General features: G+C 55.3%; 1 protein-coding gene across 8 annotated transcripts; it reads left to right on the plus strand.

The window, feature by feature from the left end:
• Positions 1-294: 294 nt before the first annotated feature.
• Positions 295-26,700, plus strand: FMNL1 (formin like 1). 8 transcript variants are annotated; one of them, XM_090292613.1, is made up of 28 exons: positions 295-751; positions 9,132-9,215; positions 10,644-10,757; positions 11,447-11,520; positions 11,896-11,979; positions 12,345-12,482; positions 12,776-12,793; positions 14,270-14,378; positions 14,969-15,045; positions 15,274-15,367; positions 16,502-16,576; positions 16,884-16,994; positions 19,460-19,609; positions 20,156-20,257; positions 20,416-20,668; positions 20,926-21,210; positions 21,387-21,511; positions 22,388-22,590; positions 23,021-23,255; positions 23,422-23,490; positions 24,131-24,211; positions 24,295-24,424; positions 24,582-24,745; positions 25,015-25,116; positions 25,265-25,360; positions 25,613-25,733; positions 25,893-25,991; positions 26,250-26,312. In XM_090292613.1, the coding sequence occupies exons 1-27, from the start codon at positions 623-625 to the stop codon at positions 25,982-25,984; spliced, it is 3,315 nt and encodes a 1,104-aa protein (XP_090148739.1). In that variant the 5' UTR covers positions 295-622; the 3' UTR covers positions 25,985-25,991; positions 26,250-26,312. The 8 variants fall into 8 exon arrangements, with proteins under 8 accessions (XP_090148739.1, XP_090148737.1, XP_090148738.1 ...); XM_090292611.1 differs by lacking the exon at positions 25,893-25,991 and having other exon boundaries at positions 26,250-26,700; XM_090292612.1 differs by lacking the exon at positions 25,893-25,991 and having other exon boundaries at positions 20,929-21,210; positions 26,250-26,700.
• The last annotated feature ends 39 nt before the right edge of the window (positions 26,701-26,739 follow it).

Genomic DNA, 26,739 nt, shown 5'->3' on the forward strand with positions numbered 1-26,739 from the left:
CCAATTCCCCGGCTCGGAGCGAGAGAGAGCCTGCGGTTCTAGGACCCGGAGGCGCTGCCTTGCGCGCCACCGCCTCTGCCTAGCCTTGGTAGCCTCCCGCTCCGGCAGGTGAAGCGGCGCCGGCCGCCCCCTCTGCGGCAGGTGAACTGGGTCGGCAACCCCCTCTCCCGCCGCGCCATGGCTGCGGCGGACCCCTGGCCGGCACCCCGCGTCCGCCCCCTCCCTCCAGTCCGCCCCCGTGGGGCTGGGTGCGTAGCGGCGGAGGCGAAACGCGGTTTGCGCGCACGGGGAGTGATAGCAGAAGTTAGAGACTCGCCGAGGGGGGAGCCCGCGCCGCAGCTTCCTGCCCCCGGCCCAGCCCTCTGTCTCTGGCGGCTTGCTGCCTGACTTCCTCCCCCGACCCCGCAGCTCGCTGCCCGACTCCTTGGACGGGGCCGCCAAGATGGGACGCCGCGCCCCGGCCCCAGTGCGCCGCTGAGCCAAGCTCCCGCGTCGCTGAGCCCCCATCACAGCTGCCAGCTGCTGCTCACCTCGACCCCCAGGCCTGGAGCCTTGTCCCCCGCCCCCAGAAAAGCTGGATTTCCTAGGCTTGAGGCGCCTGGCCGGCTGGGTGGGGACCACCATGGGCAACGCGGCCGGCAGCGCGGAACCGCCCGCGGGCTCCGCCGCACCGTCACCCAAGCAGCCCGCGGCACTCAAGCAGCCGATGCCCGCGGCCGGCGAGCTGGAGGAAAGGTTTAACCGGGTCCTGGTGAGTGTGACCTGCCGTGCACAGGGCGCGGGCGGCGGGGGGGCGGGGGGGGAGGGGGCGGCTGGAGCTCGGCACGCGTCCCCGCCCCCGGGGGCTCAGGTACCGCTTGGAGATCTTCGGCCCAGTGGCTGTCTGTCCTCCTCGGGGTGGGACTGACAGTGGCTTCCTTCAGAATGACTTAGCACTCTGCCCCCAAAACTTTCTTCTTTAATCACCCAGTTTCCCTCCCCAAGACACCCCTCTCCCCCAGCGCTCTTGGGTCTAAAGGTATAAGCAAAAATGTCCTGTGAAGAAGTTGGGAGCGGAGCACCGCAAGGGGTTCCCGGGACACCCCTTTCCCCACTGTACACAGGCCCAGACACCAGAAGCGGCTCTGTAGCATCTGCTTGTGTTTCAGGGTCAAAGGTGGAAGGGGTTACATTTCAATTTCCTGGGAGCTGGAGACGGAGTTAAGGTGTTTGGTCCTGATTTGTTGGTGCCTAGGCTGCTGGGAGCTGGGCTGTCAGATCATGCAGAGGGGCTATCTGTGTTTCTAAACCCCTGTAACCCGGAGAGGTTGCCTGTGGGTCCTTATCTTGAGCAGCCCCCTCCTGCCTATTGTAGGGATTAAGGTCAGGAAGGGCGGGGTCAGGGTGGGTTGCTCACTGTGGCTTGGTGTGGAGCAGAAGTCTTGAAGTACCCTACTCTGCCCACTGTCACCTGTCCCCCGGAGGAACTGGTGGGGGGGGTCGGGGGGTGGCTTGGGGACTAGGCCACCGGCGAGGGAGCCATCAGCTCAGGCTGAGCCTAGAGGCAGCCAGGATGTGTTAGGTGGGAGGGGGTTCCAGAGCAAAGTCAGGCTTCCCGAAGACCTGGTGGGAGGCAGAAGTAAGGAGGAAGGGTCACTCATTCTCACTTCCCTTTCCCCACTCCAGCCCTGTCCCAGGCTCCCTTCTCTAACTAATTGCCTGGTGGCCTGTCTACTGTCAGCTCCCTTGCTGGACACTGGCTGACAGGCAAATGAGGCCCAAGGCCGTGCTTTTTCCCAGAGGCACTTCCCAGTCTGAGCAGCTGGCACTGCAGACCTGAGGGTGGGGGCCCGAGAGGCTCAGGCAGCAGAGCAGTGCTGGCTGGCGGCAGCAAGCTCTGTTCTTGTCCTCTCTACCTCCCTGACATCACTTCCCCTCCCCTGGCCATTAGGCCCTACTTGCCAGATCCTCTGCATGGCCCCTCCTAACAGTTCCTGGATTTCTTGGCTGCTGCCCCCTCCCAGGAGGAAGGCTAGGAGGGGTTTGAAGGAGCTGTGGGGTGGGGTCTGGTCTATCCTTGTGAAGGCACTTGCTTGATTAGGGTAGAGGAAAGGACTCTGAGGGACACCTCCCACTAGGCTAGGCCCTGATTACCTTATTCCTCCACTTGCTCCCCCTTCCTCAAACCCATGGCCTGGCAAAGCTGAGTTGAGCTGAGCAGATGGGGAGGGGAGGAGAATGAAGAGAGACAGTGTCTGGGGGCCATCTGGGGAGCCTGAGTTGCTGGTGGATCCCTGAACTTCTGCCAGCCTGATTGGGGGAACCTGAGTCTTCCTTTCCCCCCAAGTATGTGCCTATGGATGGGGATGGGACTGGCTCTCAGGGTGAGGGCAGGCCCCGGTTCCATCTCTGTTACACACTAATGAGGAGGAGCTCTGTGAATAATTCAGACCAGTGGAAAATCCAAAAGTCAAATGGTGAGGTTCTGATGCGTGTGTAGGACTTGATTGCTCTGCTGGCATTTTGGCCTTTGCTCCGATTGGCTGAGTCTGACACTAAATGCCATTGGGAGTCCCTAAGTAGCAGGGTGTGGAGGGTGGAGGCCCCAAGATGGGTCTTAGAGGGTGTCCCAGTGGGGAAAAGGGTGGTGGCCGGGTAGAAATCTAGGGCAGCACCAGCCCAGCCCTCAGGATCCCCAGTGTGTTTACACCTCGCCTTCTTCCTGGGGAGGGATCAGCCTGTCCCTCAGCCTGTAGAGGCAGAATGCATCCAACTCAAGGTCACTTGGCTGATTGCTTGTCTCTTCTCACTCCCCATGCACAGGGGCATGAGTTCCACCATGGGTGACAGCCTTGTTCCTTCCTTGAGGCTGCCCAGGGCTAAAGATTTGGCTAAACCCACAGGCCTGGCAATGAGTATTGCAAGGTATGGCTTCATCTATCTAAGAGGAGAAGAACCTCAGGCTGCTGAGAGTGGTGGGCCATCTCCTTCAGAGACCCCCAGTAAGATTGTCCCATACTGGCATTTAAAAAAAAATAATTTGTTTGTTTACTTATTTATTTTTAGAGAGAGGGGAAAGGAGAAAGAGAGGGAGAGAAACATCACTGTGTGGTTTCCTCTCACTCGTGCCCCCAATTGGGGACCTGACATGCAACCTAGTCATGTGCCCTGACTGGGAATCGAACCAGCGACACTTGGCTCGCAGGCCGACGCAAACCCCCAGTCTTGATGGGAGAAGCACACCCCTCCCCTTGGGATCTAGTCACTTGGCCTCAGGAAACCTCTTCCTTTCACTTAAGCTCAGCCCTTTCATCCCTGGTAGGGAGTAGGATCCTGAAACCCCAAACCACTCCTTGGCTTCTGGCTGTGGGACCCATCTTATGGGTGGGGGAGGGGTGTCGCCACCAGGGCCCACAGCCAGAAAGGAGATGGGGGGCTTGCTCTCCCTTTCCCCATGGGGAGCCTTTCTCCCATGTGGGGGTGGGTGGTGGGGGCTACTTTTTCAAGAAGGCTGTAAGAGAAAGGAGTACCCCTGCTTAAAATGGGGGTGGGGAGAGAGAGCAGGTTGAGCTAGGGTTTCTGGCTGCTGTCTTGGCAACAGAGAAGGAGCAATGGCTGCCCAGCGCCGCGGGCCTGCTGCAATGGTGGGAAACAGCCCGCCAAGCTCTGCACTCCCACCTCTCCTACGCCATGGCCTAGGCTGGGTTCTTCTAGCCCCTTCAGGCCTTCCCCTGCCAGGGCTGGGGTTTGGGATGGCGAGGCACTCCTTCCAGGCCTGCTAGAAGTGCCATGCTTATGGTCAGGCATAGGATATGCCTGGTCTGTCTGGGCAGGGAGGAGCCTGTAACCTTGGGGCAATGGGATCAAGGGAAGGTGCTGAGGATGTTGTGCTTAAGGCCAAGAGTGATGCTGGTGTCCAAGAAGAGGCTGAACCACTTGGAGAAGAATTTGCTGGATGGGCCCTAACACCCAGGAGTGACCTGAGCATGTTCCTAGGTCACAGGCACTGGGCCAGGCTGTGTGGGGAGGTCAGGACAGCCCTAAGCAGGGAGTGGAGGCCAGGATCCTGCTTTCAGCTGGGCCCCTTCCCTGCCAGGGCTGGTGGTAAAGAGCAGAGGTATATACCTCCATTCTGTTGGCCTGTGACAGAGGCGCTGTCTCCTTGGCCAGCTCCCTCCTCTGGACTGGGGCAGATGAAGTATGTGGGCATGTAGCTGTGGGGTCGCTCAGGCCCTGTGCCTACCATCTCTGGGATGTGTGACACAGAGGATCCCAATGGAGTGGTGGCCATGTGGTCAGATGTTGGACTGGGCAGAGGCTTTGGGTTGACATTCCCAGCAGGCAGGGTTGGCACATGCTGACCCTGGAGCCCAGGGATGTGGTAGTCATGATTCACAGTGACATCTGGGGCCAGTTGGCAAAGAGCTGGGTGAGATGGACAGGAGCAGGTGGGGCTGCTGTTGGGGCCACCTCTGCATTTTTCCCAGGAACATGGAGACGTGGAAGGTGGCTTGGGCCTCCTGCATCTGAGAGGGGCAGGCGTTACTGATGGGAAAGGCAGAGGAGCTTTTTGGGCTTTGGAGTCATGAAGCTTAGGGGTTGAATTTTGTCTTTGCCACTCTGAGCCTCGGTTTTCCTCATGTGTGAAAAGAGAATAGTAGTGGTATATGTGACCTTCTAGAACTGTTGAAGGGATTGAGTAGAGTTGCGGGGATTCATAGAGTGTTTAGCACAGTGCCTGACACAGAGCAAGTGCTCAGTAAATACTCTCCACAGTGAGAAAGGGGATGATGATGGAGATGGTCTGGCCCTCTCCATCTTGGAGCCCTTCTCGGTGAAAGAGCCCAGCTCTGCCTCCCTCCTCCCCCCACCCTCATCACCAAGACCAACGAAGGTTGTTGTCTTCAGCCATCGTGGGCCAGGATGCCCTCCCTGCCATCATGCAGGTCAACAACAGTCGGGCCCAGACTGAAAACTGCCTGGTGGCCGGAAACCACGAGAGGGAGGGCCCACCTCTCTTGGAGGGTGGGGCAGCGGTGGTGCTAACGGTAGCTGGTAGCTGTGTGCACATGTGGAGGGGGGAGGGAGGCCTCCACTTCCCTCTGAGAGAGGGTTGCTGTGGGGGGTGTTCCCTAGTGAGTAAGAGCTCAGTGTGGGCAACAACAGGAAGCGTAGGGTGCTGGGTGGCAGGAAGTGGGGCTGGCTGTTCCTGGTTCCTCAGACGGGGGAATGGGGCCAGGCCGTCTGCAGAAGACCCTGGGGGGCCAGCACCCACATTTTTCATAGTCCTCAGTGCTCCTTCTTCAGAGGAAACTGAATCTTCTTACCAGCCTCCCAGCCAGGTCACCTTGAGCAAGCGACTTAACCACTCTGTGCCTCAGTTTCCCATTTGTGAAAGGGAGACTGTAATAGTATTGAATTGTAGGCTTATTGTTGAGGTTTAAATAAGTTAATAGATGTGAAGCACTCAGAATTGAACCTGGCACGGAGTGTTTTGGCAGTATTTATTATTGTTGTTCTTTTCCTGCGAGCCTGGCTTTATGGGTCACCCCTTCTGTCCTGGCTCCCACCCTGCTTGCCCTTGTCCCTGCTGTGGGGACCCTTGAACCCTGATGGGAGAAGCTGTTAGCTTTTGGGGGTTCTCAGTACCTGGTTCTAGGCCTGGGTTACCCCACAACCCTCTCCTGTAAGCCTGGGATTTCTTATAAGAGCCTCAGAAAATCTATATGCCAGAATTTTAAAAAGTGAATAAAACTGATTGTTTTTGGTGATACGCTAAGAGTTCTAAAACCAAGGTTGAGGCCAGATAGATGTGGGTTGGGGGGAGATGGATGGTGAGGTGGGAACTGGGATACAGGGCCACTTCTAGGCCCATCAGACTGTGAACTGCTGCAGAGCTGGTCTGAGACTGGGGATGGTGCCCAGGTTCACGGGCATGTGGGACTTGAAGGGCGGGTCTCAAGGGGAGAGGGTGGGTGGGTGGGTTGGAACTTGTCTCAGCTCAAATGAAAGTGAAACTGGAGGGTGTGGCTGTGTCCTGCGCTAGCCAGAGCCCTTCCAGTCTCAAGGGACACCTCCTGATGTCAACATTGGGAGGGGCATGGTATAAATCTTGCAAAGGGCTGATTTTGGGTGAGCGAGACTCGAGGCCACTCTGGTACTGAGACAGGTAGGGACAGGGAAGGAGGAGACTAATCTCCACATGTTCTAATAGAACTATTGGGACATGAGGTCCTTTTCTTAGCTGTACAGTAGAAGATGAATCCCATCTCCTTCTTCTTCTGACCCAAAGCATTAAGGGCTGCAGGGAAAGGGGGCTGAAGGGTCAGTTCATTCTTGGCCAAGCCTTGGAGACAGACCTGCTTTATCCAGATGTTGTCACTAACTTCTATTCACCAATGATACCTCGCCTTGGCATCACAGATGAACTCCCCTGCACCCCCAGTCTGTGAAATGCCTCTTCATCATGGTGCATCACTAAAGAGCATTATTATTGGACCAGAACACAGCTTCTCATGGGGTATTCCCAGGAGCTCTGTGAGTCCATGAGACAGGAGGGAAGTGTGCCCATTTTATGGAGAAGGAAGCTGAGGCTCAAGGAGTGGGCCCAGAGCTGGGTCTCCCATTTTAGCTACCCCCTCCCCCTCCCCCCTCACAGGGGGCAGATCACACCCACCTGGACTTCCCTATCTGGTCCTGTTCCATTTTAGCTCCGTTAGCGGGACTTCTACTTGTCTCCTAGTGCTCAACCCCACGGTGCTGCCTCCTTACTGAGGGCCCTGGGTCTGGGGTTGGTTCTTGTTTTGCAGGATGGCCTCACCCTACTCAGAGTGCGCGGCATCCACTGGCCCTTCTCCTGCTCCCTAGGGTGCCTGTCTCCTTGGTGGGTACAACCAAAGAACAGCTGCTAATTAGCGCTCAGCACTGTCAGAGCTATTTCTGATTTCCGAGCCTAAATTTAGCCTGACTGTCAGGCTGGATGTGGGCCCTGGGGCCTGAGGAGGCTCAGGTGGGGAAGGGACAAAGGGGCACCCTGTCCTCCACCACTTCTGGGACAGGTGTGCCAGCTCCAGGAGAGGCCTCCCTCTCCCCCTCTGCACTAATAGCCATGGGGCTGTCCTGGACCAAGACGCTGGTTCAGAGTCAGCTTGGGGCTCAAAGCCCACCCAGCTCCCCTCTTACTGGCCTCAGAACCTTGGGCAGGTCCCTGATCTGTGCTTGCACCTGTAAGATGGGAGTGACACCGGTGCTGATGAAGGAGGATGGCAGTCATCTGCGGGCAGGGCTCAGAGCAAAAGCTGGCTCCCACCATTGTTGGGGTCTTATTGTGGTTCGTTGTTGCCTCTCGACGTGCCACTGGGACCATTCTAGGAACCAAACAGGTCCCCAGGGTGGATGAGAGCCCAGAAAGACCCACGTTGGGAAGTGGCTCTCCCCTTGATGGCTCAGCCACCCCCCACACTTCCCCCACTGCCACTTTCCTCTTCTCTGCTTCTGGCTACTGCTCCAGTTTCCCTGTTGTTTCCCTCTCTCCCTGCTTCCTCCTTCCCCCTCAGCCTGCCCTCCCACCTGGCCCTGCCCTACCCTGGGTCTCTGTGCGGTGGGGGTGGATCAGGAGGGACCAGGGAGAGAGAGAGAGAGAGGGAGAAGAGAATGGTACCAGGGAGGCCTCCCTGGCCGGGTAGGACCCTCCCCAAGGCCCCTTCCTGGAGAGCCCCTCCCAAGGTGGCCGGAGCTGTTCTGGCTGTTGTCGGGTTGGGGGAGGTGAGAGACGAGACAGCAGTTTCCTCAGCTGAGACCCACTTTCACAATAGGGGTGAGGAATGACGTACCTCCAGGCCCAGCCGGGCTGGGGCGCTGGTGGAAGGGCAGTCTCACCTCTCCACTGGGGCCCCAGACGGAAAGCTTGGGCAATGGGGGCTGAGCGCACCCAGCTTCCTGTTTGGGGCTGACCAAAGGCAGTGATTTTGGGGATGAGGTCTGGCCAGAGCCCCAGAACAAGGCTCAGCACCCCAGAGAGGAAGCTGGCTGAGGAGCCTCAGGTGGGTGTGGCCCCCTTTGTGCTCCAGCTGTGGCCTCCTCTCAGGGCAGCCTGGGCTGGTGACGGGGGCTTCCTCTCATGTCACCTGAGGAGACTTAGAGCTCCTTGAGGGGAAGAAATGTGTTTTGGGAGTCTGACACATAGTAGACCCTCAGTAAATCTGGGGTTTACTGAATTGGGGTGAATGGGCATCACCTTCTGGGTCTGCTAGGAAGACCTGCTAAGTCCTGGGGGTCTAGGGAGCCAGTTGCTGCCAACACCTAGTGGTTCCACAGCCTGAGGTGGGACCCATGCTCACCCTGTGGGGCAGAAGCTTGACAGGGACACCACTCCCATGTCATGTGTTGTCTGGGGAGGACCCAGGCAGAGCAATGCTGATGATCTGTAGCTCCTGAGGGGAGTCCCAGCCTGGGCCACCAGCACCACAGACCCAGAGTGCTGTCAGCTGTCCCCACGTCCTGTGGCTGGGTGACCTTTCCCTGGAATCCCCCACTTCATCCCCATAGCCATGATGCACCTGCTTGGAACTCCCTGCCCTTCTGACCTCAGCTCCCTAGGCCTGTCTCCACCTCCTCCTTCCAAAAGTGGTGACATGGGGGGAGACTGGAGAGGGATGGGGAAGAAGGCTGCTCTCCACCATTGTTGCAAGATGTTGTCTGGTGTCTGTGAGACACTGGTGTCCTGGGCTGGGATTGTGCACCGTTGGTATCTGGTGGCATGTGGCCACACTTGGGCCTGGCTGCAGATGGCTCCTCTGTTAGCCCTTCACCCAAATGGGAGAAGAGATAATATTCCCTTATTGCACTTGGGAAGGTGAGCCCAGAGGTGCTTGAGGTCCCAAGAAGTTAGGCTGAGAACCTACACTGCTGTCTGCGTGGCAGGTGTGCCGGGGAGGAGGTGGGAGACAGCTTAGGTGCTGCACCTCTGTACCTCAGCTTTCTCCTTGGCTAATGCTACTTATCTCCCAGGGTGAGGGTGATAGGGATTCATGTGTATGACAGACCTACTAGGGAGCTGGCCTCTAGTGGGTTCCCTGAAAATGCCCATGGACCTTTCCCCATCCCATTAGAGCCCCAGGCTCAGGGTCTTTATCTTGTCCTCCCCTTCCCAGAACTGCATGAACTTGCCCCCGGATAAGGTCCAGCTGCTGAGCCAGTATGACAATGAGAAGAAGTGGGAGCTCATCTGTGACCAGGTGGGTACCAGGACCTTTCTGCCATTGGAACTCCCTGCCCTGGCCAGGCTGAGGCTGGCAGGAGAAGGGGCACTTCCCTGCTGCCTGTAGGACTATGACCCTGCCCAGAGGCCAGTACAGTATCTGGGGAGCATGCTGGAATCCCCCTCTCTTGTACATGGGCCTCCCCGGGGACCTTACGAATGCTGAGCAGGGCTGAGTCTGTCCTCTGAAGAGCTGGCAGGGGCTATATCAGACAGTCCAGCTGGGGCTGTGTCACCATCCTCCTTCAGAGCTTCCTGGAGCAGGCTCTGTTGACCCTTCAGCTCTGGGTGGGGGAAGGAAGGGGGTGACCCCAGGGTTGGACATTTTCACTTGACCCCAGGGGAGGTGGGCAGGATCCCTTTCCTCCTTTTACCTTGGGTCCAGAGGAACTGCTATCAACCAGGCAGCCCCCCAAAATCAAACAGTTACCAAGCGGTGGAGCAGGGACTAGAACCCCTGTATCCTGAGGTGCCTGGGCTTGCCATCTGCATGACTCTCTGGCTGCTGGGGCCCTTCCAGCTTTTACGGCTGCTGTCCATGGTAGCAAGAGGACCCCTCCCACTGCTGGGGCACAGCGGGGTCTTGTTGCTGCCCTGATTTAGTGACAGAGGGAGGCAGGCCTGTGGCAGTGGAGGCTAGGGGCGGGGAGTGGGGAGCAGGGAGTCTCCCTTGGGAGCCAGGGCTAGGCCGCTAATGGATGGGAGGAGCTGGCAGGGCAGGAGTCTGGAAGGTGGGGGTAGTAAAAGGGCTGGGCCTTGGGGAGAGGTGGGGAGCTACTACCAGAAGCTTTGAGGCTGTAGGAGGGGTCCCTGCCACTTGGCCTGGTATCTCAGGTTGGGGCTCAAAGGCCTGGGAGAGGTAGGAAGTGGAGAGCTGGGCAGATTTGAGGGGCCTGGTTTGGGAAGGATGGGAGGCCTTTGATGTGCCCCCCCGCCCCCCCTTGTGTGAGTGGCTACTGGAGCACTGGGTGGGGCTGGGGAGTCAGGAGCACAGGAGGTGAGCACACTCACAGGTAATTACCATCCCGGGTGGGTGGATAGCTGTGGTAATGTCCTGGGGAAGGGCCGTAGCTTGCGGAGGACATGGGCTCTCTCACACAGCCCCTCCAAAGTGTTCCTCTTCCCAGTACTCCCAGCTATGGGTTGGGTGTGGGCCAGGGTGGGCAGGCAGGGCATGGGAGGGTGCCACTTACTGGCCTGAGGCCACAGTGGCCAGGAAAGGCTACCCCCCGGGGCCAGGGTCTTTTTAAAGTGGGCTGGATGATTGTTTGGTTGTGCCTTCAGAATTTCCCAGGGGTCTCAAGCAGCCAGGGACCTCAGGTCAAAGCTGAGAATGGGACACTGGGACCTTGGGCTGGTTGTTTTCCCTGGCTGGTTCCCTGTATACCCCCTTCCATCTCCCCAGGAGCGGTTTCAAGTCAAGAATCCCCCTACAGCCTATATCCAGAAGCTGAAGAGCTACCTGGAAACTGGTGGGGTCAGCCGAAAGGTAGCAGCGGATTGGATGTCCAACCTGGGGGTACACGTCTCCCCCTTTTTCTCTGTCCCATTCCCCCTGCACCTTCCAAGCTCTGGAGAGCCAGAGTACCTGTGTGTATGAACTTTCCTGTGGTTGTGTGGGTGCAGGTTGTGAGTGTGTGTGTTCACAGAGGACTGAGAGTGCCCTGGGCAGGCTATTTCACAGCTTCCTCTGCACATCCTGTGTGTGCTTATATGGGCACACATGTGTACTTGTATAGGTGTGTGTGCCCTGTGTGTCTCTGCATGGATGTGCATGTGTGTACTTTTGTGTCCACATATGGATGTGTGTGTGCCCTCGAGTCCAGGTACAGAGTGTGTATGTGTGCCCTGTGCATCTGTATATGTGGGTACCTTATATCTGTGTACCCAGGGTGCTTGTGTCTGGACGTGCATGTGTGTGTGAGTACCTGGGGTGTTCATGTTTGAATGTGTGTGTCCCCAAGTACAGGTATGTGTGTGTATGCTGTATGTCTGTGTATGGGGGTATGTGTGTGTACCCTGAGTGTGCATGGGGGAGTATGTGTAGTCTAAGAATGCTTATTCTGTTGGGCAGGTGTGTGGAGGTGGTGGGGGAGGATGAACGTGAAAGGCCAGTTGTCGGGGGAGGGCTGGCTGCTGCCTCAGGGCTTGGCGGGCCTGTGGGAGGCTGGGCTCCGCCGACCAGACACCTCTGTTCTTGGCCCCCAGTTTAAGAGGCGAGTTCAGGAGTCCACCCAGGTGCTACGGGAGCTGGAGATCTCCCTGAGGACAAACCACATTGGGTGAGCCAGGGCTCAGAGTTCCCTCCAGAGGGCCTGGAGGGGCTCTGCCTCCAGGCAATCCCCGAGGTTTCCCTTGCTAACACCCTGCCCGCCCCTCTCTCCTGGCACAGGCTATGCCTATGGGCCACCTCTGGGGTTGGTGTCCAGGACAGCTTCCCTGCCTCTTCTCCTACCCACCCTGGGTGGAGCCAGGCATGGCTGGGCCCTGGGTCCTGCCTGAACCCCCTAACAACCACAAGCATCGCTGGGTCTGAGACTGGGGCTGCTTGGTGTCTTCCTGTGGGGAGTGCGCCCCAGGGCCCTTGCCTGTTCTGGGTACCCACTCTGGGCAGGGCCTCCTTCCTGGCTGGAACTCAGGGAGCCCTTGCTCTGCAGGTGGGTGCAGGAGTTCCTCAATGAGGAGAACCGCGGCCTGGACGTGCTCCTTGAGTACCTGGCTTTTGCCCAGTGCTCTGTCACGTAAGCCCCCTGCCCTTGCCCTCATGCTGCTCCATCCCTGTACCTTGCCACTCCTCTGGTCACTTCCACACAGTGCAGCCAAAGCCTACCCTGAAACCTGCATGTGGCCTCCAACGATGCCTCTTCCTGAAGGCCTGCCGTGAATAGGGAGGGATGTATCTTGGGGTGGCCAGCTGGGACATGGTCTTACTCTTCTGTTCCACCATTCCCTCTCCCTCTACTATGCCCAGCATAGTGTCAAGAACACAGCTTCCTCCATCTACCCCCTATTTCTCTCCTGTAGAACTCTTTCTCCTCTCAGTTCTCCCCACTCCTCTCTTAAGTACCCCGGCAGTGTTGGCCTTGAACCCCATTCTGACCCCCAGGTATGACATGGAGAGCACAGACAATGGCGCCCCCAGCTCAGAGAAGAGCAGGCCCCTGGAGCAGTCCGTGGAAGATCTCAGCAAGGGCTCCCCCCCATCCTTGGCACCACAGCCCAAGAGTCGTCACCTGACCATCAAGTATGTGGGCCTCATGGTGGGGTGATGGGGAGAATGGAAAAATCACCCCCAGACTGCTGCACCCAGCCAGCCTCACACTGTTCCCTTGAGGATGGGGGGGAGGGGTAGCCTAGCATTGGGGATCAGAGAGTAAGGGGCTCAAACAGAGCTTGGGACATGGCAGTGTTAAGCCTTCAGGGGTGGGCACTTAGAGGGTGGAGTCTGGGTGGGTCTGGAATAAGGAAGGGGTTTCTGGGTCAATGGGACCCCTCTTTTACTCATCCAACCCCCATTTTCTTCCATGTGGCTTCCAGGTGTCCCCCTTCTCCCCGGTATGTAACTGCCTGGGGGCAGGTGCATGCCTGGTGGTCTCCTGGGTGGTGGGGTGAGGCGGGGTGAGGCCTTTGACCAATGCATCTGGGTTTTGCTGTTGGGAATTGTCATCCCACCCTAAGTTAGGGCATCCTGTTGGGAGGTGGGGAGAGGGAAGGAGATGGCCTTGGAGTTTCATGTGGATGCTCAGCTTTCTCCCTTCCTACTTTGGGTCTAGGGGACTAACTTCATATTAAGACCCAAATGCTCACAACGTGTTTCTTCATTCATTCATTCATTCATTGAACTTTTTTTTTTTTTAACATTTACTACGTATCAGGCATACTGATTACCCTGTCCTTGGGACTCTTTGGTCAAGTAGGGGACAGTGAGTGACAAGATGTCATGGAGGTGTGACTGGGAGCTCCGAAAAGAGAGGCGGCCATGGCCTGGGGCACCAGGAAAGCTTCCCAGAAGAGATGGCACTGGAACTATGTCTTATGATATGGACTTTACAATCAGTGATGGGGACAGGGAAGGGCACTCCAGGCAGAAGGAACAGCATGAGCAAAGACTCAGAGGCATAGTTGAGCAATGATGAGAGAAGGGTGATGTGGCAGGCAGAGGGAGTACATGGGGTCTCACAGTGTTGTTGGATGTGTGATAGAACTGTCAAGGGGACCTGATGTGGAAGTCACAATTGGCAAGTTCTGCAACAGTGAAAAAAATCACATTTTTTAGGAAAGAGTTATCAAGCATACGTATAGCACTTACTATGTGCCAGGCACTGTTCTGAGCTCATATCATAGTCCCAACAACCCTATCTGGGAGGTGCTATTATTATCATTCTTGTTTTAAAAATGAGGAAACTGAGGCACAGGGAGATTAAGAAACTTGCCCAGTAAGTGGTGAGCTGGGATTTGAAGCAAGGCAGTCTGATATCAGAGCCAGACTCAAGATGGAAGATAAGCCCATGTGGCCGGAAGCGCCACCTTGTGGAGATCATTTCCGTGGCGGTTTCCAAGTTTTGACTATCTTCTTTCTTTCCTTTTTCTTTTTTTTTTTTTTTAAAGATTTTATTTATTCATTTTTAGAGAGCAGAAGGGAGGGAGAAAGAGAGGGAGAGAAACACCAATGTGCAAGAGATAGGGAATCGAACCAGCGACCTTTCAGTTTGCAGATCGGCACTCAATGCACTGAGCCACACCAGCCAGGGCTGACTCTTTTCTTATAGGCTCTCCATCCCCACAGCACAGTAACCCTTCTGAATGCCAAGTTGCCGTTAATGGTTTTTGTTTTCCTTACCCCCTCCTCACATCCTCCTCAGCATGCCAGGCCCCAGGCCTAGGGACTGAGGACGCCTTTCTGCCCTTAGCCAGCCTCTTTGGTTTGGTAGTGTGCCCCCCTATTGTCCCAGAGGCCATCTGAGTGGTGGGGGGACTGGGAAGCTGGGTTTGGGACTCTGACCCCTGCTGCCTCCTCCACGCCCCACCCAGGTTGACCCCAGCCCACAGCAGGAAGACCCTGCGGAATTCCCGCATCGTCAGCCAGAAGGATGACGTCCACGTCTGCATTATGTGCTTGCGTGCCATCATGAACTACCAGGTTGGTCAGCCAGGCCAGTTCTCACCAGGGCCTGCCTAAGCTGCTGAGGTTCTAGGACAACTGTGTCCTCACCCTGCCCCCCACTGGAGACCCTGGGGGTCTGGGCTGTTGGCTCAGGGTCCTGAGGCTGACAGTCTTGAGGGGAAGCCCGGATTTCTGTCCCTTCCTGGTCAGGTCCCCTGGAATATCCTAGACGTGACTGGGAGCATGGGAATGCCTCACGTGGGGACTTAGGCATACCCATCAAGAAAGGCTGGACACCAGGCCCATGGGGAAAACAGCTCTGGGTTATTTCATTTGGAGGGGTGATTAGCAAAGCGAGTCCCCCCTCATGCAGCCAGACTTTGAGGACTCACTGTGTGCAGGTGCTGAGTCCTGACACTGACTTTTGAAAGACAAAGGTATTTAAAAAGTGGGACCAGGCTTTGGCTGCCACAGAAAAGGTTGTGGGCAGATATACAGAACTTCCTAATTTGAGGGCAGTTAGAGACCAGAATGGTATGGCACTGGCAATCCCAGAAGGTCGGGCAGGAGGGTGCTGGCAGCTCTGGGGGTCTGTCTGGAGTTGCTGACCTCTTCCGTCTCCCCAGTCTGGCTTCAGCCTCGTCATGAACCACCCAGCCTGTGTCAATGAGATTGCTCTGAGTCTCAACAACAAGAACCCCAGGTGAGGTCCAGGCCCCCAACCTTCCTCTATATATAGACTCTCCTGCTACTTAACCCCTTGCCTCCTATATAAACCCCCCACTGCCCTCCCCGCCCCTTTCTCAGGACTGCTGCTCAGGCTCATTCCACCCCACCCATCAGCTTCCCTGTCTGCCATGTGCCAGGCCCCTGCACACCTTTGCTGTGGGGCCTGCTGTTCTTACAGGACAACCTGCCCTTTCCTCCCCAGAACCAAGGCTCTGGTGCTGGAGCTGCTGGCAGCTGTGTGCCTGGTGCGAGGAGGACACGACATCATTCTTGCAGCCTTTGACAACTTCAAGGAGGTACTGCAGGCCCCCACCAAAAGATGTACTTGTCTCCTAGTGTTGCTTAGGCCCTTGATGCTGGCAGTTGTGGCCTCTGCTGGGGGCAGCTGGGGATGTTGGGTGGACATTTGGGGAACACAGGGTAGGGACAATCTGGGATGGGATGGGGAAGCTCTGAAGGGAAGGTGCAGATTCATATAGGGGCACTGCCTGGGGTGACAGGGACAATTATGGACATCTGCTGAACCTCTGACCCTCAGCCTTGTCAGATCTAAATTGGACTTGACCTATACATCTCAGAGTTGCTGCCTCTGGTTAACTGGCTCACAAGAAGTGAATGCTTGAGAATATGATGCAGAAGGCAGCACAGAGCATTCATTCTTTAATGGATATTTTTTGAGCACCTACTGTGTGCCAAACATTGAGTGGGCACATGAGATACATTGGTGATCAGTGGACAAAAGAAATAAGGCAGGGACCCCCGGCCAGTTTGACTCAGTTGGTTGGGAGTTGTCCTGCAAACCGAAAGGTTGCCGGTTCAATTCTAGTTTTGGGGCACAAGCCTGGGTTGCAGTTAGGGCACATGGGGAAGGCAACTGATAGATGATGTTTCTCTTTCTCACACTGATATTTCTTTCCCTCTCTTTCTTCCTCCCTTCCCCTCTATAAAATCAAAAATTAAAATAACATTTAAAAAAACTTTGAAAAAAAAAGAAATAAGGCAGGGAAAGACGGATAATGAACAACTTAATAAATTAGCAAATTACATGTTAGAATGATAAATGCTATGGAGACAAAGTCAGGGCTGCCATTGGGGGAGGGGTAACTGGTTGCAGGGTGGTCACAGAAGCCTCAATGAGAAGGTGGAATTTGAGCAAAGCTGTGAGGGAAGTGAGGGACTTGGTGTGAAGGCTGTCTCAAGTGAAAGCACATCAGCAAGTGCAAATGTCCCGAGGCGGGAATGAGCCAGAGTGGAGTAAGTGAGGGGGAGGGTTGTGAGAGATTGAGAGGAAGTGGAGGTTTTGAACAGAAGAGTGACCTGGCCTTAAATTTAACTTGAGAGGAGCCTATAGAGGCACAAGGGTGGCAGCTGGAAGGTGGCTTAGGAGGTGTGCCACTGGGTCCTCAGTGACAGCCATTCTCCTCACCCAGGTGTGTGGGGAGCAGCACCGCTTTGAAAAACTGATGGAATATTTCCGGAATGAAGACAGCAACATTGACTTCATGGTGAGCTCAGAAGCCTAGCCTGGGCTGGGCCACTCTTGGGTGCAAGGTGCAGCCAGGGGCTTTGAGTATCTGCCCCTGCAAAGTATAATGATGGTTGGTTGGTGGGGGAGGGGGAGGTGTCGAGATGGAGAGGCTGGAGGGAGGACACGGGGTGGGGAGGGGGAGAAATATGGGTAGGGACCAAGCTGGGACAGTGGAGTGAGAAACGTGCAGAAGGAGGAAGACTTGGGAGGTAAGTGGAGGCAGAAGGCACTGAGAACCTCCCACCCAGAGGATCATAGATCTGCTCATGTCTCCCATCCCCCAGGTGGCCTGCATGCAATTCATCAACATTGTGGTACACTCAGTGGAGAACATGAACTTCCGTGTCTTCCTACAGTATGAGTTTACCCATCTAGGCCTGGACATGTACTTGGAGGTGAGCCCTGCACTCTCCCCCAGACTTAACCGTTTGTAGAGTATTGCTCAAATGGCTGGCAGCATGGGTGTTGGGGTCAGGCAGATGTGGGTTCAAATGCTGGCTCTGCCACTTCCTAGCCCATGTGACTTTGGATAGGTCTCTTCTCTCTGAGTCTCAATTTTCCCATCTGCAAAATAGGAGAATCTTAGAGATAATAATGATTCTCAATAGGATGGTATCTGCCACATAATAGGCATCCAGCCCTGGAGCCTGCCACAAGAACAGACTCTAGGTGGCCCTCGGTCTGGCTCTGGGAGCACATAATGGGGAGTGCAGAGATACCAGGCAAAAGTGAGAGCTGGCTCACACTGGATGAGCCCAGGTCATGGAGGAGTCAGTCCTTTGGCCCTGGGGAAGGTGGACAGAAGGGCTTGGTTCTTCCTGGCCTGAGCAGAGAAGCTACAGCTTTCTACTCTAATACCTTTGGGAAGCTTCCTAGAGAAGCAGAGCCTTTGGGATTGGATTGATTTTATTTTATTTTTTACATTTTAAAAGTTATTGTTATTCTATTACAGCTGTCCCAATTTCCCCTCTTTGTTCTCCTCCGCCCAGCCCACGCTCTGCTCCCACAGTCAATCTCCACACTGCTGTCCATGCCCATGGGCCATTCATATGTGTTTTTTGACTGATCTCTTCCTCTTCTTTCCACCATTATTCCCCTCCCCCTTCCCGTCTGGCAGCTATCAGTCTGTTCCTTGTCTCCATGTCTCTGGTTCTATTTTCCTTATTAGTTTGTCTTGTTCATTAGATTCCTCTTATAAGTGAGATCATATGGTGTTTATCTTTCATCAACTGGCTTATTTCACTTAGCATAATAGTCTCCAGTTCCAACCACGCTGTCACAAAAGGTAGGAGTTCCTTTTTTCTTTCTGCTGCATAGTATTCCATTGTGTGAATGTACCACAGTTGTTTAATCCACTCATTTACTGATGGGCACTTCGGCTGCTTCCAGTACTTGGCTATTGTAAATAGTGCTATGAACATAGGGGTGCATAAATTCTTTTGAATTGGTGTTTTGGGCTTTTTAGGGTATACAGTATTCCCTCACTTATTGCGGGTATTACGTTCTAAACGACCCCCCGCCCCCGCAATAGGTGAAAATCTGCGAAGTAGGAACCTTACATTTATTTTAGTATTTATATATATTTTAAGGCTTTATAAACCCTTATCACACACTTATAAACCATTCCCAGTCCCTTATTAACCTTTCCCACTCCCTTATTAACCTTTTCCACACTTTTATAAACACTACTTATGTTCTTAAACATATTCTACACTCTTAAACCTACGTAACTTTAACAACATACATATACAGTACTGCAAAATCCCGCAATATAGTGAAAAATCCATGATAAGTAATTAAATATAATATTTTAAAAAATCCTACGATACAGTGAGGCCACAATAAGTGAACCATGATATAGAGGGACTACTGTATTTCCAGCAGTGGAATCGCTAGGTCAAAAGGGAGTTCCATTTAAAATCTTTTTTGGAGATTCCATACTGCTTTCCACAGTGGCGGCACCAGTCTGCATTCCCACCAACAGTGCACTAGGGTTCCCTTTTCTCCACATCCTCGCCAGCAGGATGATTTATTAATGATGGCCATTCTGACAGGTGTGAAGTGATACCTTACTGTGCTTTTCGTTTGCATCTCTCTGATGGCTAGTAATGTTGAGAAATTTTTTCATATACCTATGGGCCCTCTGCATGTCCTCCTTGGAGAAGTGTCTGTTCAGGTCCTTTGCCCATTTTTTAATTGTATTGTTTGTCTTTCTGGTGTTGAGTCATATAAGCTCTTTCTATATTTTGGAGATTAAACCCTTGTCTGATGTATCATTGGCAAATATGTTCTCCTATACTGTCAGTTCCTTGGGACTGGATTTATTAAAGCCAGAATTAACAGCAGGCTAGGGTACTATATCTACACAGTGGAATATTATTCAGCCATAAACAGTAATGAACTACTAAAAAATGCTACAACATAGATGGGCCTTGAAGACTTTATGATAAGTGAAAGAAGCCAGACACAAAATACCCACAGTGTATGATTCTTTTATATAAAATGTCTAGAATAGGTAAGTCTATAGAGACAGAAAGTAGATTGGTGGTTGTCAATGGCCTGGGGAGGAGAGAATGGGGAATGACTGCTGACAGGGACAGAGTTTCTTTTTGGGGTGATGAAAATTTCTGAAATTAGATAGGAATGGTTGTACAACCTTGTGAATATATTAAAAACTACTGAATTGTATGTACAGTTTAAAATAGTGAACTATGGTGTATGAATTATATCTCAATAAAAACAATAAAGGGAAAAGAGCAGGCTGGGGCCCAGGCCCCTTCCTGTGGGCTCTGGTGGTGATGGGAAGTATTGGAAAGATCCCTCACACCAAGCCTCACCCATCCTTCCATCTGGGAGACAGAGGCTTCGGCTCACAGAGAGCGACAAGCTGCAAGTGCAGATCCAGGCATACTTGGACAATGTTTTTGATGTGGGTGTGCTGCTGGAAGACACTGAGACCAAGAATGCTGTGCTGGAGCACATGGAGGAGCTGCAGGAGCAGGTGACCCTGGTGAGAGCTGCTCCTAAACTTGGCCCAGAACACTGTAGGCCCACAGGTCCCCACACAGCATCAGGCACTGGGCCTAACACTGGTTCTAGGTGTGAATTGGGCATGCCTACCTGGCTCCTGAGTTTGACCTTAAATACAAATCCTAAATCCTCTGGGTGTCTTTCTCAGTGAGTGTTCATGGAGGTCCCACACTGTGCTGGACCTCTGAGCAAGGCCAGCCCCCTCCTCTCCCAGTGCTTAGACCCATGGCCCTGACTTGGGTGAAACATCATGCCTGATGCCCCTCCCAGCTCAGTTTCCTCTTCACCTACCTCCCCCCATCAGTGGTACCTTGGATTCCATTCCCTTCCTGAGAGAACTTTAGTGTCCTCAGTGCGTCACCCATTTGGGTTCAAGTGCCAGGCTCCTGCCCACTCAGCACCCTGGGCTACGCACGTCAGGAAGCCTCCCCCAGCCCTCCAGGCAGGCAGGCCTGATGCCTCCCCCTCACTGGTGGTGCCAGTGCCGGGCAGCGGGTGGGAACTTACCATGTGCCGTGTGCCACAGCTGACAGAGAGGCTTCGGGACGCGGAGAACGAATCCATGGCCAAGATCGCAGAGCTGGAAAAGCAGCTAAGCCAGGCTCGAAAGGAGCTGGAGACCCTGCGGGTGAGGCTGGGGGCATGGGCAGGGCCAGGGGTGATCTGGGCTCCCAAGAACAGAAAAGATGGGGCTTCTAGGCTTGATACCTCCCTCCATTCTGGCAAGAGGATGGGGCTCAGTGCCTGGCCTGTGGGTGGGCACTGACCCCTCCCTGGGGCTTACAGGAGCGCTTCAGTGAATCCACTGCCATGGGCGTCTCCAGGCGTCCGCCTGAGCCTGAGAAAGTACCTGCCCCTGCCCCTGCGAGGCCCTCGGCCCTAGAGCTGAAGGTGGAGGAGCTGGAGGAGAAAGGGTTAATCCGTATCCTGCGGGGGCCTGGAGAAGCAGTCTCCATCGAGATCCTCCCAATCGCTGTGGCAACTCCTAGCAGCAGTGACGCCCCAACTCTGGGAGTGCCCGCCGGTTCCCCCAGCCCAGGTGAGCTGGAGCTCCAAGTCGGGTGGGATAGAGTGGGGGAATTAGGGCCTGGAGAGGGAGCCTAAGGACACCATCTGCCGGGAGAGTTGGGAGAAATAGGTTTGGGTTGTGGGCGCTGCTCAGGTAGGTGCGGATGGGTAGAAAATGGGACCAGTGAGCATGCGTGTGGCGAGGAGGCGGAGATTAGACCACCCAAGGCAAGAAGTTGACACCTCCTTCTCCTTCTCCCTATTTTCGGTACTCCCTCCCACCTGCAGCAGACCTGGTTCCTGGAGCAGCAGCCCCACCCCCCCCACCCCCACTGCCCGGCCTCCCGTTCCAGCAGGAAGCCCCACTCGTGGTGCCCCCGTTGGCCCCGCCCCTCCCAGGCAGCCCGGAGCCCCCCCCACCTCCACCACTGCCAGGAGTCCTATCTCCCCCACCCCCACCACCGCCACCACCACCGCCTCCTGGCACAGATGGGCTGGTGCCTCCGCCACCCCCGCCGCCTCCGGGAGGCCCCTCTGATGCTCCTGGAGGGCCTAGCCCAGAAATGGGCCCAGGTGAGTGGACCACCCACGGCTGGGAGTAGATGGAGGGTGGGGCCCTGGCCTCAGTGTTCTCCAAGACCCTCTTCTACTACCTCCTGCCTGCCCTGTCAGGCCTTGCTGGGCCCTGGTTCCCTCCAGCCACCCCACCCTCTACAGCCTCAGTACTCACCATTCCTTTCTGCTCCCAGGGGTGAAGGCCAAGAAACCCATCCAGACCAAGTTCAGAATGCCACTTTTAAACTGGGTGGCCCTGAAACCCAACCAGATCACGGGCACCGTCTTCACTGAGCTCAATGATGAGAAGGTGCTGCAAGTGAGTACGGCCTCGCTTGTTGCCAGTGTGGGCACCAGAGAAGGAGGGGACTTGCTTGATGATGCTGGGCACTAAGAGTAGTCATCTTTTCCACCCTATTTTACAGATGAGGCCATGGTGGCCTAGGGATGGGCATTAAGCCAAACTGGGTTAGGGACTCTAGGAGGCAGTGTATCCTGACTCCCGTGTAGGCTTTCCCTTCCATCCCCGCAGAGGGGCACGTCCCTCCTCCACATCTGGCCCCTCTCTCCTCTTTCAGGCCCCTCTCCAGCATCTTTCCACAAACAACCAGGGCTTTAGCTCTTCCAATTCCATTTCCAGTTTTTCTTTTTAAAGATTATTTATTTATTTATTTTTAGAGCGAGGAGGAGAGAGGGAGCGAGGGAGAGAAACATCAATGTGTGGTTGCCTCTCGTGTGAGCCCCCAACTGGGGATCTGATCCGCACGCAACCCAGGCATGTGTCCTGACTGGGAATCGAACCAGTGCTCAATCCACTGACCCCACCAGCCAGGGCCACTTTCAGTTTTTCAAAAGGCACCTGTTCTATGGCCTCAAGGTCATTGCTCAAGCTGTTCCCTCTGCCTGGAATGCCCTTCCCCTCCTCTGTTTACCCTTGGCCAATTCAGCTCTTCCTTCAGCTATAACTGCTTGGAGTCTGGGTCCCCTGGGTTCTGTACTGTTTCCCTTCCTCCTAAATGCTCCCTATACTTCCTCTGTATCCCCCATCAGGGCCTGCAGTCAAGTTACTGGTTTGTTTCTCTGCCAGTGGCCAGGCAGGGCTGGATAGGGGGCTCTAGCACCATGCATGGACATCAGCCAGGAACATACTAGATCCCAGTCCACTCAGCCCTGCCTCCTCTTCCTGTGCCCTCAGGAGCTGGACATGAGTGACTTTGAGGAGCAGTTCAAGACTAAGTCCCAAGGTCCCAGCCTAGACCTCACTGCTCTCAAGAGTAAAGCAGCCCAGAAGGCCCCCAGCAAGGCCACGCTCATTGAGGCCAACCGGGCCAAGAACCTGGCCATCACCCTGCGCAAGGGCAACCTGGGGGCTGACCGCATCTGCCAGGCCATTGAGATGTGAGTACCTCTGCCTGGGGCTTGCGGGCAGCCCAGTGCTTCTGCTAGTCCAGGCCTGTAAAAGAGCCCCAATTATGGGACAGAGCCCACCAAGCTTTATATCAACCCTGGTCAGGGACTAGGGTGGGGAACCTTGTTCCTATTTTTAGGCTGAAAAACTGAGGCTGTCCTGTGAGTTAACGCCCAGACTGAGATGTTCCCATTTCCTCCCTGCCTCCTGAGGCTCAGGCATTTACAGCTGGACATCTGCCACCGATGTATAATGGGGACCCCAGGCTTCCCAGTTGCCAGCTTCCCTTGACTCCTACCTCTTGTTCCCTGAAGCTGTTGGCAAATACTGAAGTTTGTTTATTTAATCAAGGAAGGGGAGGGATAGTCCTGCTCTCAAGAACTGGTGGGTGTGGAACAATATGTACCCCTCTGCCTCCAGGTATGACCTCCAGGCCCTTGGCTTGGACTTCCTGGAGCTGCTGACCCGCTTCCTGCCCACGGAGTATGAGCGCAGCCTCATCGCCCGCTTCGAGAAGGAGCAGCGGCCAATGGAGGAGCTGTCAGAGGAAGATCGCTTCATGCTGCGCTTCAGCCGCATCCTGCGCCTGCCAGAGCGCATGACCACGCTAACCTTCCTGGGCAATTTCCCTGACACTGTCCAGCTGCTCATGCCGGTGTGGGCGGGGCAGGCAGGGCGGTGTGGGTGTGGCCTAGGTTGAGGATGGGGCGGAGCCTGCCCCAAACCTGGGCTCCGGGATGGCATTTGGGTGTACTTGAGTCCTCTGTGGGCTTGCTCCTACACAACCCCAATTTACCTTGCCTCCCCATTCCCTCCCCCAGCAACTGAATGCCGTCATTGCAGCCTCAATGTCCATTAAGTCCTCTGACAAACTCCGCCAGATCTTGGAGGTGAGTGAGAGCCCCGGGCAAGAGTCTGGGAGGTAGAGTCTATCCACCCTTAACCTCTGGCCTTAGAGGAAGACTCAGACCCTGCCCCACACACATCTAGGATGCAACAAATATAATATTTCCACCTCTCACATACAGGCTCAGAGTAGGGGTGGGGGCCATCTGTCAGAGTTTATTCTTGTATTATTATTTTATTCAAAAGTGGATAAAACTGTAAACCTACTTTTGTCCCACCCTGTATACAGCATCACACCTCAGCCCCTGCCTGAGGGCTCAGCCCCCCTGGGGGTTACTGTGTAATTAGCAGAGCACCCACACCTGCTCAGTGGAGTCCAGAGAACTGGTAAAAATGGCTGTTAGAAATGTGGTGGTGACTCCACAGCCTAGGAGGAGATGTTGGCAGCACAGCTTTGGGTAGGAGTAGCAGAGGACAAAATTGGGTGTGCCATGGTGTTAGCCATGCGCATGGGTCAAACACATACATATGCATGTACATGTGTCATGGACCTGAGGGGTCCATATAGGACTGCAGTGGGGGCTGAGTTTGGGGCTTGCTCTTTGCCACCTTTTATTGTGCAATTTATACTTCAGGGGCTTCCTCAGCCCAGTACCCTGCTGAGCTCTCCCTGGCCTCTCCTAGATTGTCCTGGCCTTTGGCAACTACATGAACAGCAGCAAGCGTGGAGCAGCCTATGGCTTCCGGCTCCAGAGTCTGGATGCGGTGAGGGGCAAGAGAAGGGGTCCCTTGGCTTGGGAGATGGGGGAAGACTGGTGGCCTGTGGCTTACAACAGGTCCTCATGCAGCTACTGGAGATGAAGTCAACTGACCGAAAGCAGACCCTGCTGCACTACCTGGTGAAGGTCATTGCTGAGAAGTATCCACAGCTCACAGGCTTCTACAGTGAACTGCACTTCCTGGACAAGGCAGGCTCAGGTATGCATGGGCAGTGACCCCATCCCCCATTCCCCGTCCCCCTGCCCCATCCTTGGGAGGGGCTCATGAGTTGGGAGAAAGCAAGGGGCCACAGGATGTAAATGGAGGGGACTGCTGTCTCTCTGATTCCCTGCCTCTCTACTGCCCCATCCCCCAGTGTCCCTGGACAGTGTCCTAGGGGATGTGCGCGCCCTGCAACGAGGCATGGAGTTGACCCAGCGGGAGTTCGTGCGGCAGGATGACTGTGTGGTGCTCAAGGAGTTCCTGAGGGCCAACTCACCTACCATGGATAAGCTTCTGGCAGACAGCAAGACAGCTCAGGTGGGCTGGGGTTGGCCAGACTCTGAAGGTGGGGAGGGTGGGGGTAGGTTATGAAGGGCTACCTAGGTAGGGTTGAGTAACCAAGGCTTGGGGTGGTGTGGCCACAGCTGGGATACCTTGGGGGATGGAGTAGGAATGAGAGGCCACCTACTGGAGGAGCAGAGATGAAGTGGCTGGTATCTTAATGGTGGTGGTGGTGGGGTCAGTACAGAGCAGTGGTCGGGCTCTGAGCGGTCCATACTGAGGGGGCTGACAAGCTGTGTCTGCAGGAGGCCTACGAGTCTGTGGTGGAGTACTTCGGAGAAAACCCCAAGACCACATCCCCCTCCATGTTCTTTTCCTTTTTTAGCCGCTTCATCAAGGCCTACAAGGTACATGTTTCTGGTAGGGAGGTGGGACCACTGCTGGGCACTGCAGCCTATCCATGTGGGCAGAGGGCGGGGTGGGGGCTGCTTCTGTCTGGGGATCCAGAGAGGTGAGGGGGACCTCAGCTCATGGAGACCAACCTTCACCCCTCAGAAAGCTGAGCAAGAGGTGGAACAGTGGAAGAAAGAAGCAGCTGCTCAGGAGGCAGGCATGGAAACTCCGGGCAGAGGGGAACCCCCAGCACCCAAGGTAGGCCGCTGCCCCTGAGCTTGGCCCTGGGATGCAGGGATGCTTGGTGTCCCCATCCTAAAAGTCTGGCCCTTTTCTACACCCTCATTTTTACTGACAGGCTCTGCCCAAAGCTAGTAGCCTGGGATGGGAATGGGTTTCTTCTGCTCAAGCCAGAAGTGGGGGCTTGCTGTGGGGGGCCAGACAGACAGTGTTTGGTGGTGTGGTGGGGAGGGATCCTGAAACGAACTACATACTCTCCCCCAACCCCAGTCCCCACCCAAGATCCGGCGGCAACAAATGGACCTTATCTCTGAGCTGAAACGGAAACAGCAGAAGGAGCCACTCATCTATGACAGTGATCGTGATGGGGCCATTGAAGATATCATCACAGGTGAGGGCTTGGCCAGGACTTGTGCTTGGTCTGTCCTTCTGTGCTGTCCTCCATCCACCTCCTCGCCCCGGGGTCTGGCTGCCTCACTGCCTCTTTGCTACTTTTTCTGTCTTTTTTCTTTCTCCTTTCTCTCCCCTCCTTCCCCTTCCTAACCCTCAGTGCTCAAGACAGTGCCCTTCACGGCCCGCACTGGCAAACGGACATCCAGGCTCCTCTGTGAGGCCAGCCTGGGAGAGGAGATCCCCCTCTAGCTCTCAGGTACTTGGATGGCCTGGCTTCTGATTCCAGTGGCTGCCCATAGCACTGAGGGCCCTTGGGGGGACTGGGTCCTGCTGCCCTGTCCTAGGCTATGCATGCTGGGATGTTTCTGAGAGGGTCTGGTAAACATAAACAGGCCGCCTCCCACAATGCACACAACCTGGGTCCCTAGAAGGGTAAGGTCTGTGCCCTGTAGTGGTAGCCCCAACCCTGGCAGACTCCTTCCTGAAGGGTAAATGTCTGTCTCCTCTCTGCCAGATCTTCGGAACCAGCCCTACATCCGCGCAGACACAGGCCGCCGCAGCGCTCGCCGGCGACCCCCGGGACCCCCCCTGCAGGTCACCTCAGACCTTTCGCTGTAGCTGCTATTTCTGCAGATGGACTTTGGGGTGGGGGAGGGGCTAACCGGGGCACAGGGAAGGTGGTCCTCAGCTCGGCTGGGCCGGGCAACCCTTCTGCCACTGTCCCCTGCTGTGGGGCCCACTTCAAATGGGCAGGTGCACCCTCATCTTGGAAGGGGGCAGGATTGCTGGCCCCTTCCCCCAAATGCTGCTTGCAGCACCCCTAACCCCCCCAATAGCCATACTGTATTTAGCCTCAGCGGGAGACTGGCCCGTAACTTATAAAGTGCAACCTTGCCCCACCCACCTCCGGGGACTGTTCATGGAACTTATTTTTATACAAGATTAATAAAGATGTTTGCAAAAGATCTGCATCCGTTCCGTGCCCCCCACACACTCTAGCCTGT

Source organism: Furipterus horrens, unplaced genomic scaffold, assembly GCF_987537825.1.
Source record: "Furipterus horrens unplaced genomic scaffold, mFurHor1.1.pri manual_scaffold_11, whole genome shotgun sequence".
In the NCBI taxonomy this organism is placed as follows: domain Eukaryota; kingdom Metazoa; phylum Chordata; class Mammalia; order Chiroptera; family Furipteridae; genus Furipterus; species Furipterus horrens.

Coding starts and splice junctions, on each gene's coding strand:
- FMNL1 (XM_090292611.1), top strand. CDS start 623: ATGGGCAACGCGGCCGGCAGCGCGGAACCGCCCGCGGGCTCCGCCGCA. Junction 21,211..21,386: donor TAGCCCAGAAATGGGCCCAG/GTGAGTGGACCA, acceptor TTCTGCTCCCAG/GGGTGAAGGCCAAGAAACCC. Junction 25,117..25,264: donor GCTTCATCAAGGCCTACAAG/GTACATGTTTCT, acceptor TTCACCCCTCAG/AAAGCTGAGCAAGAGGTGGA.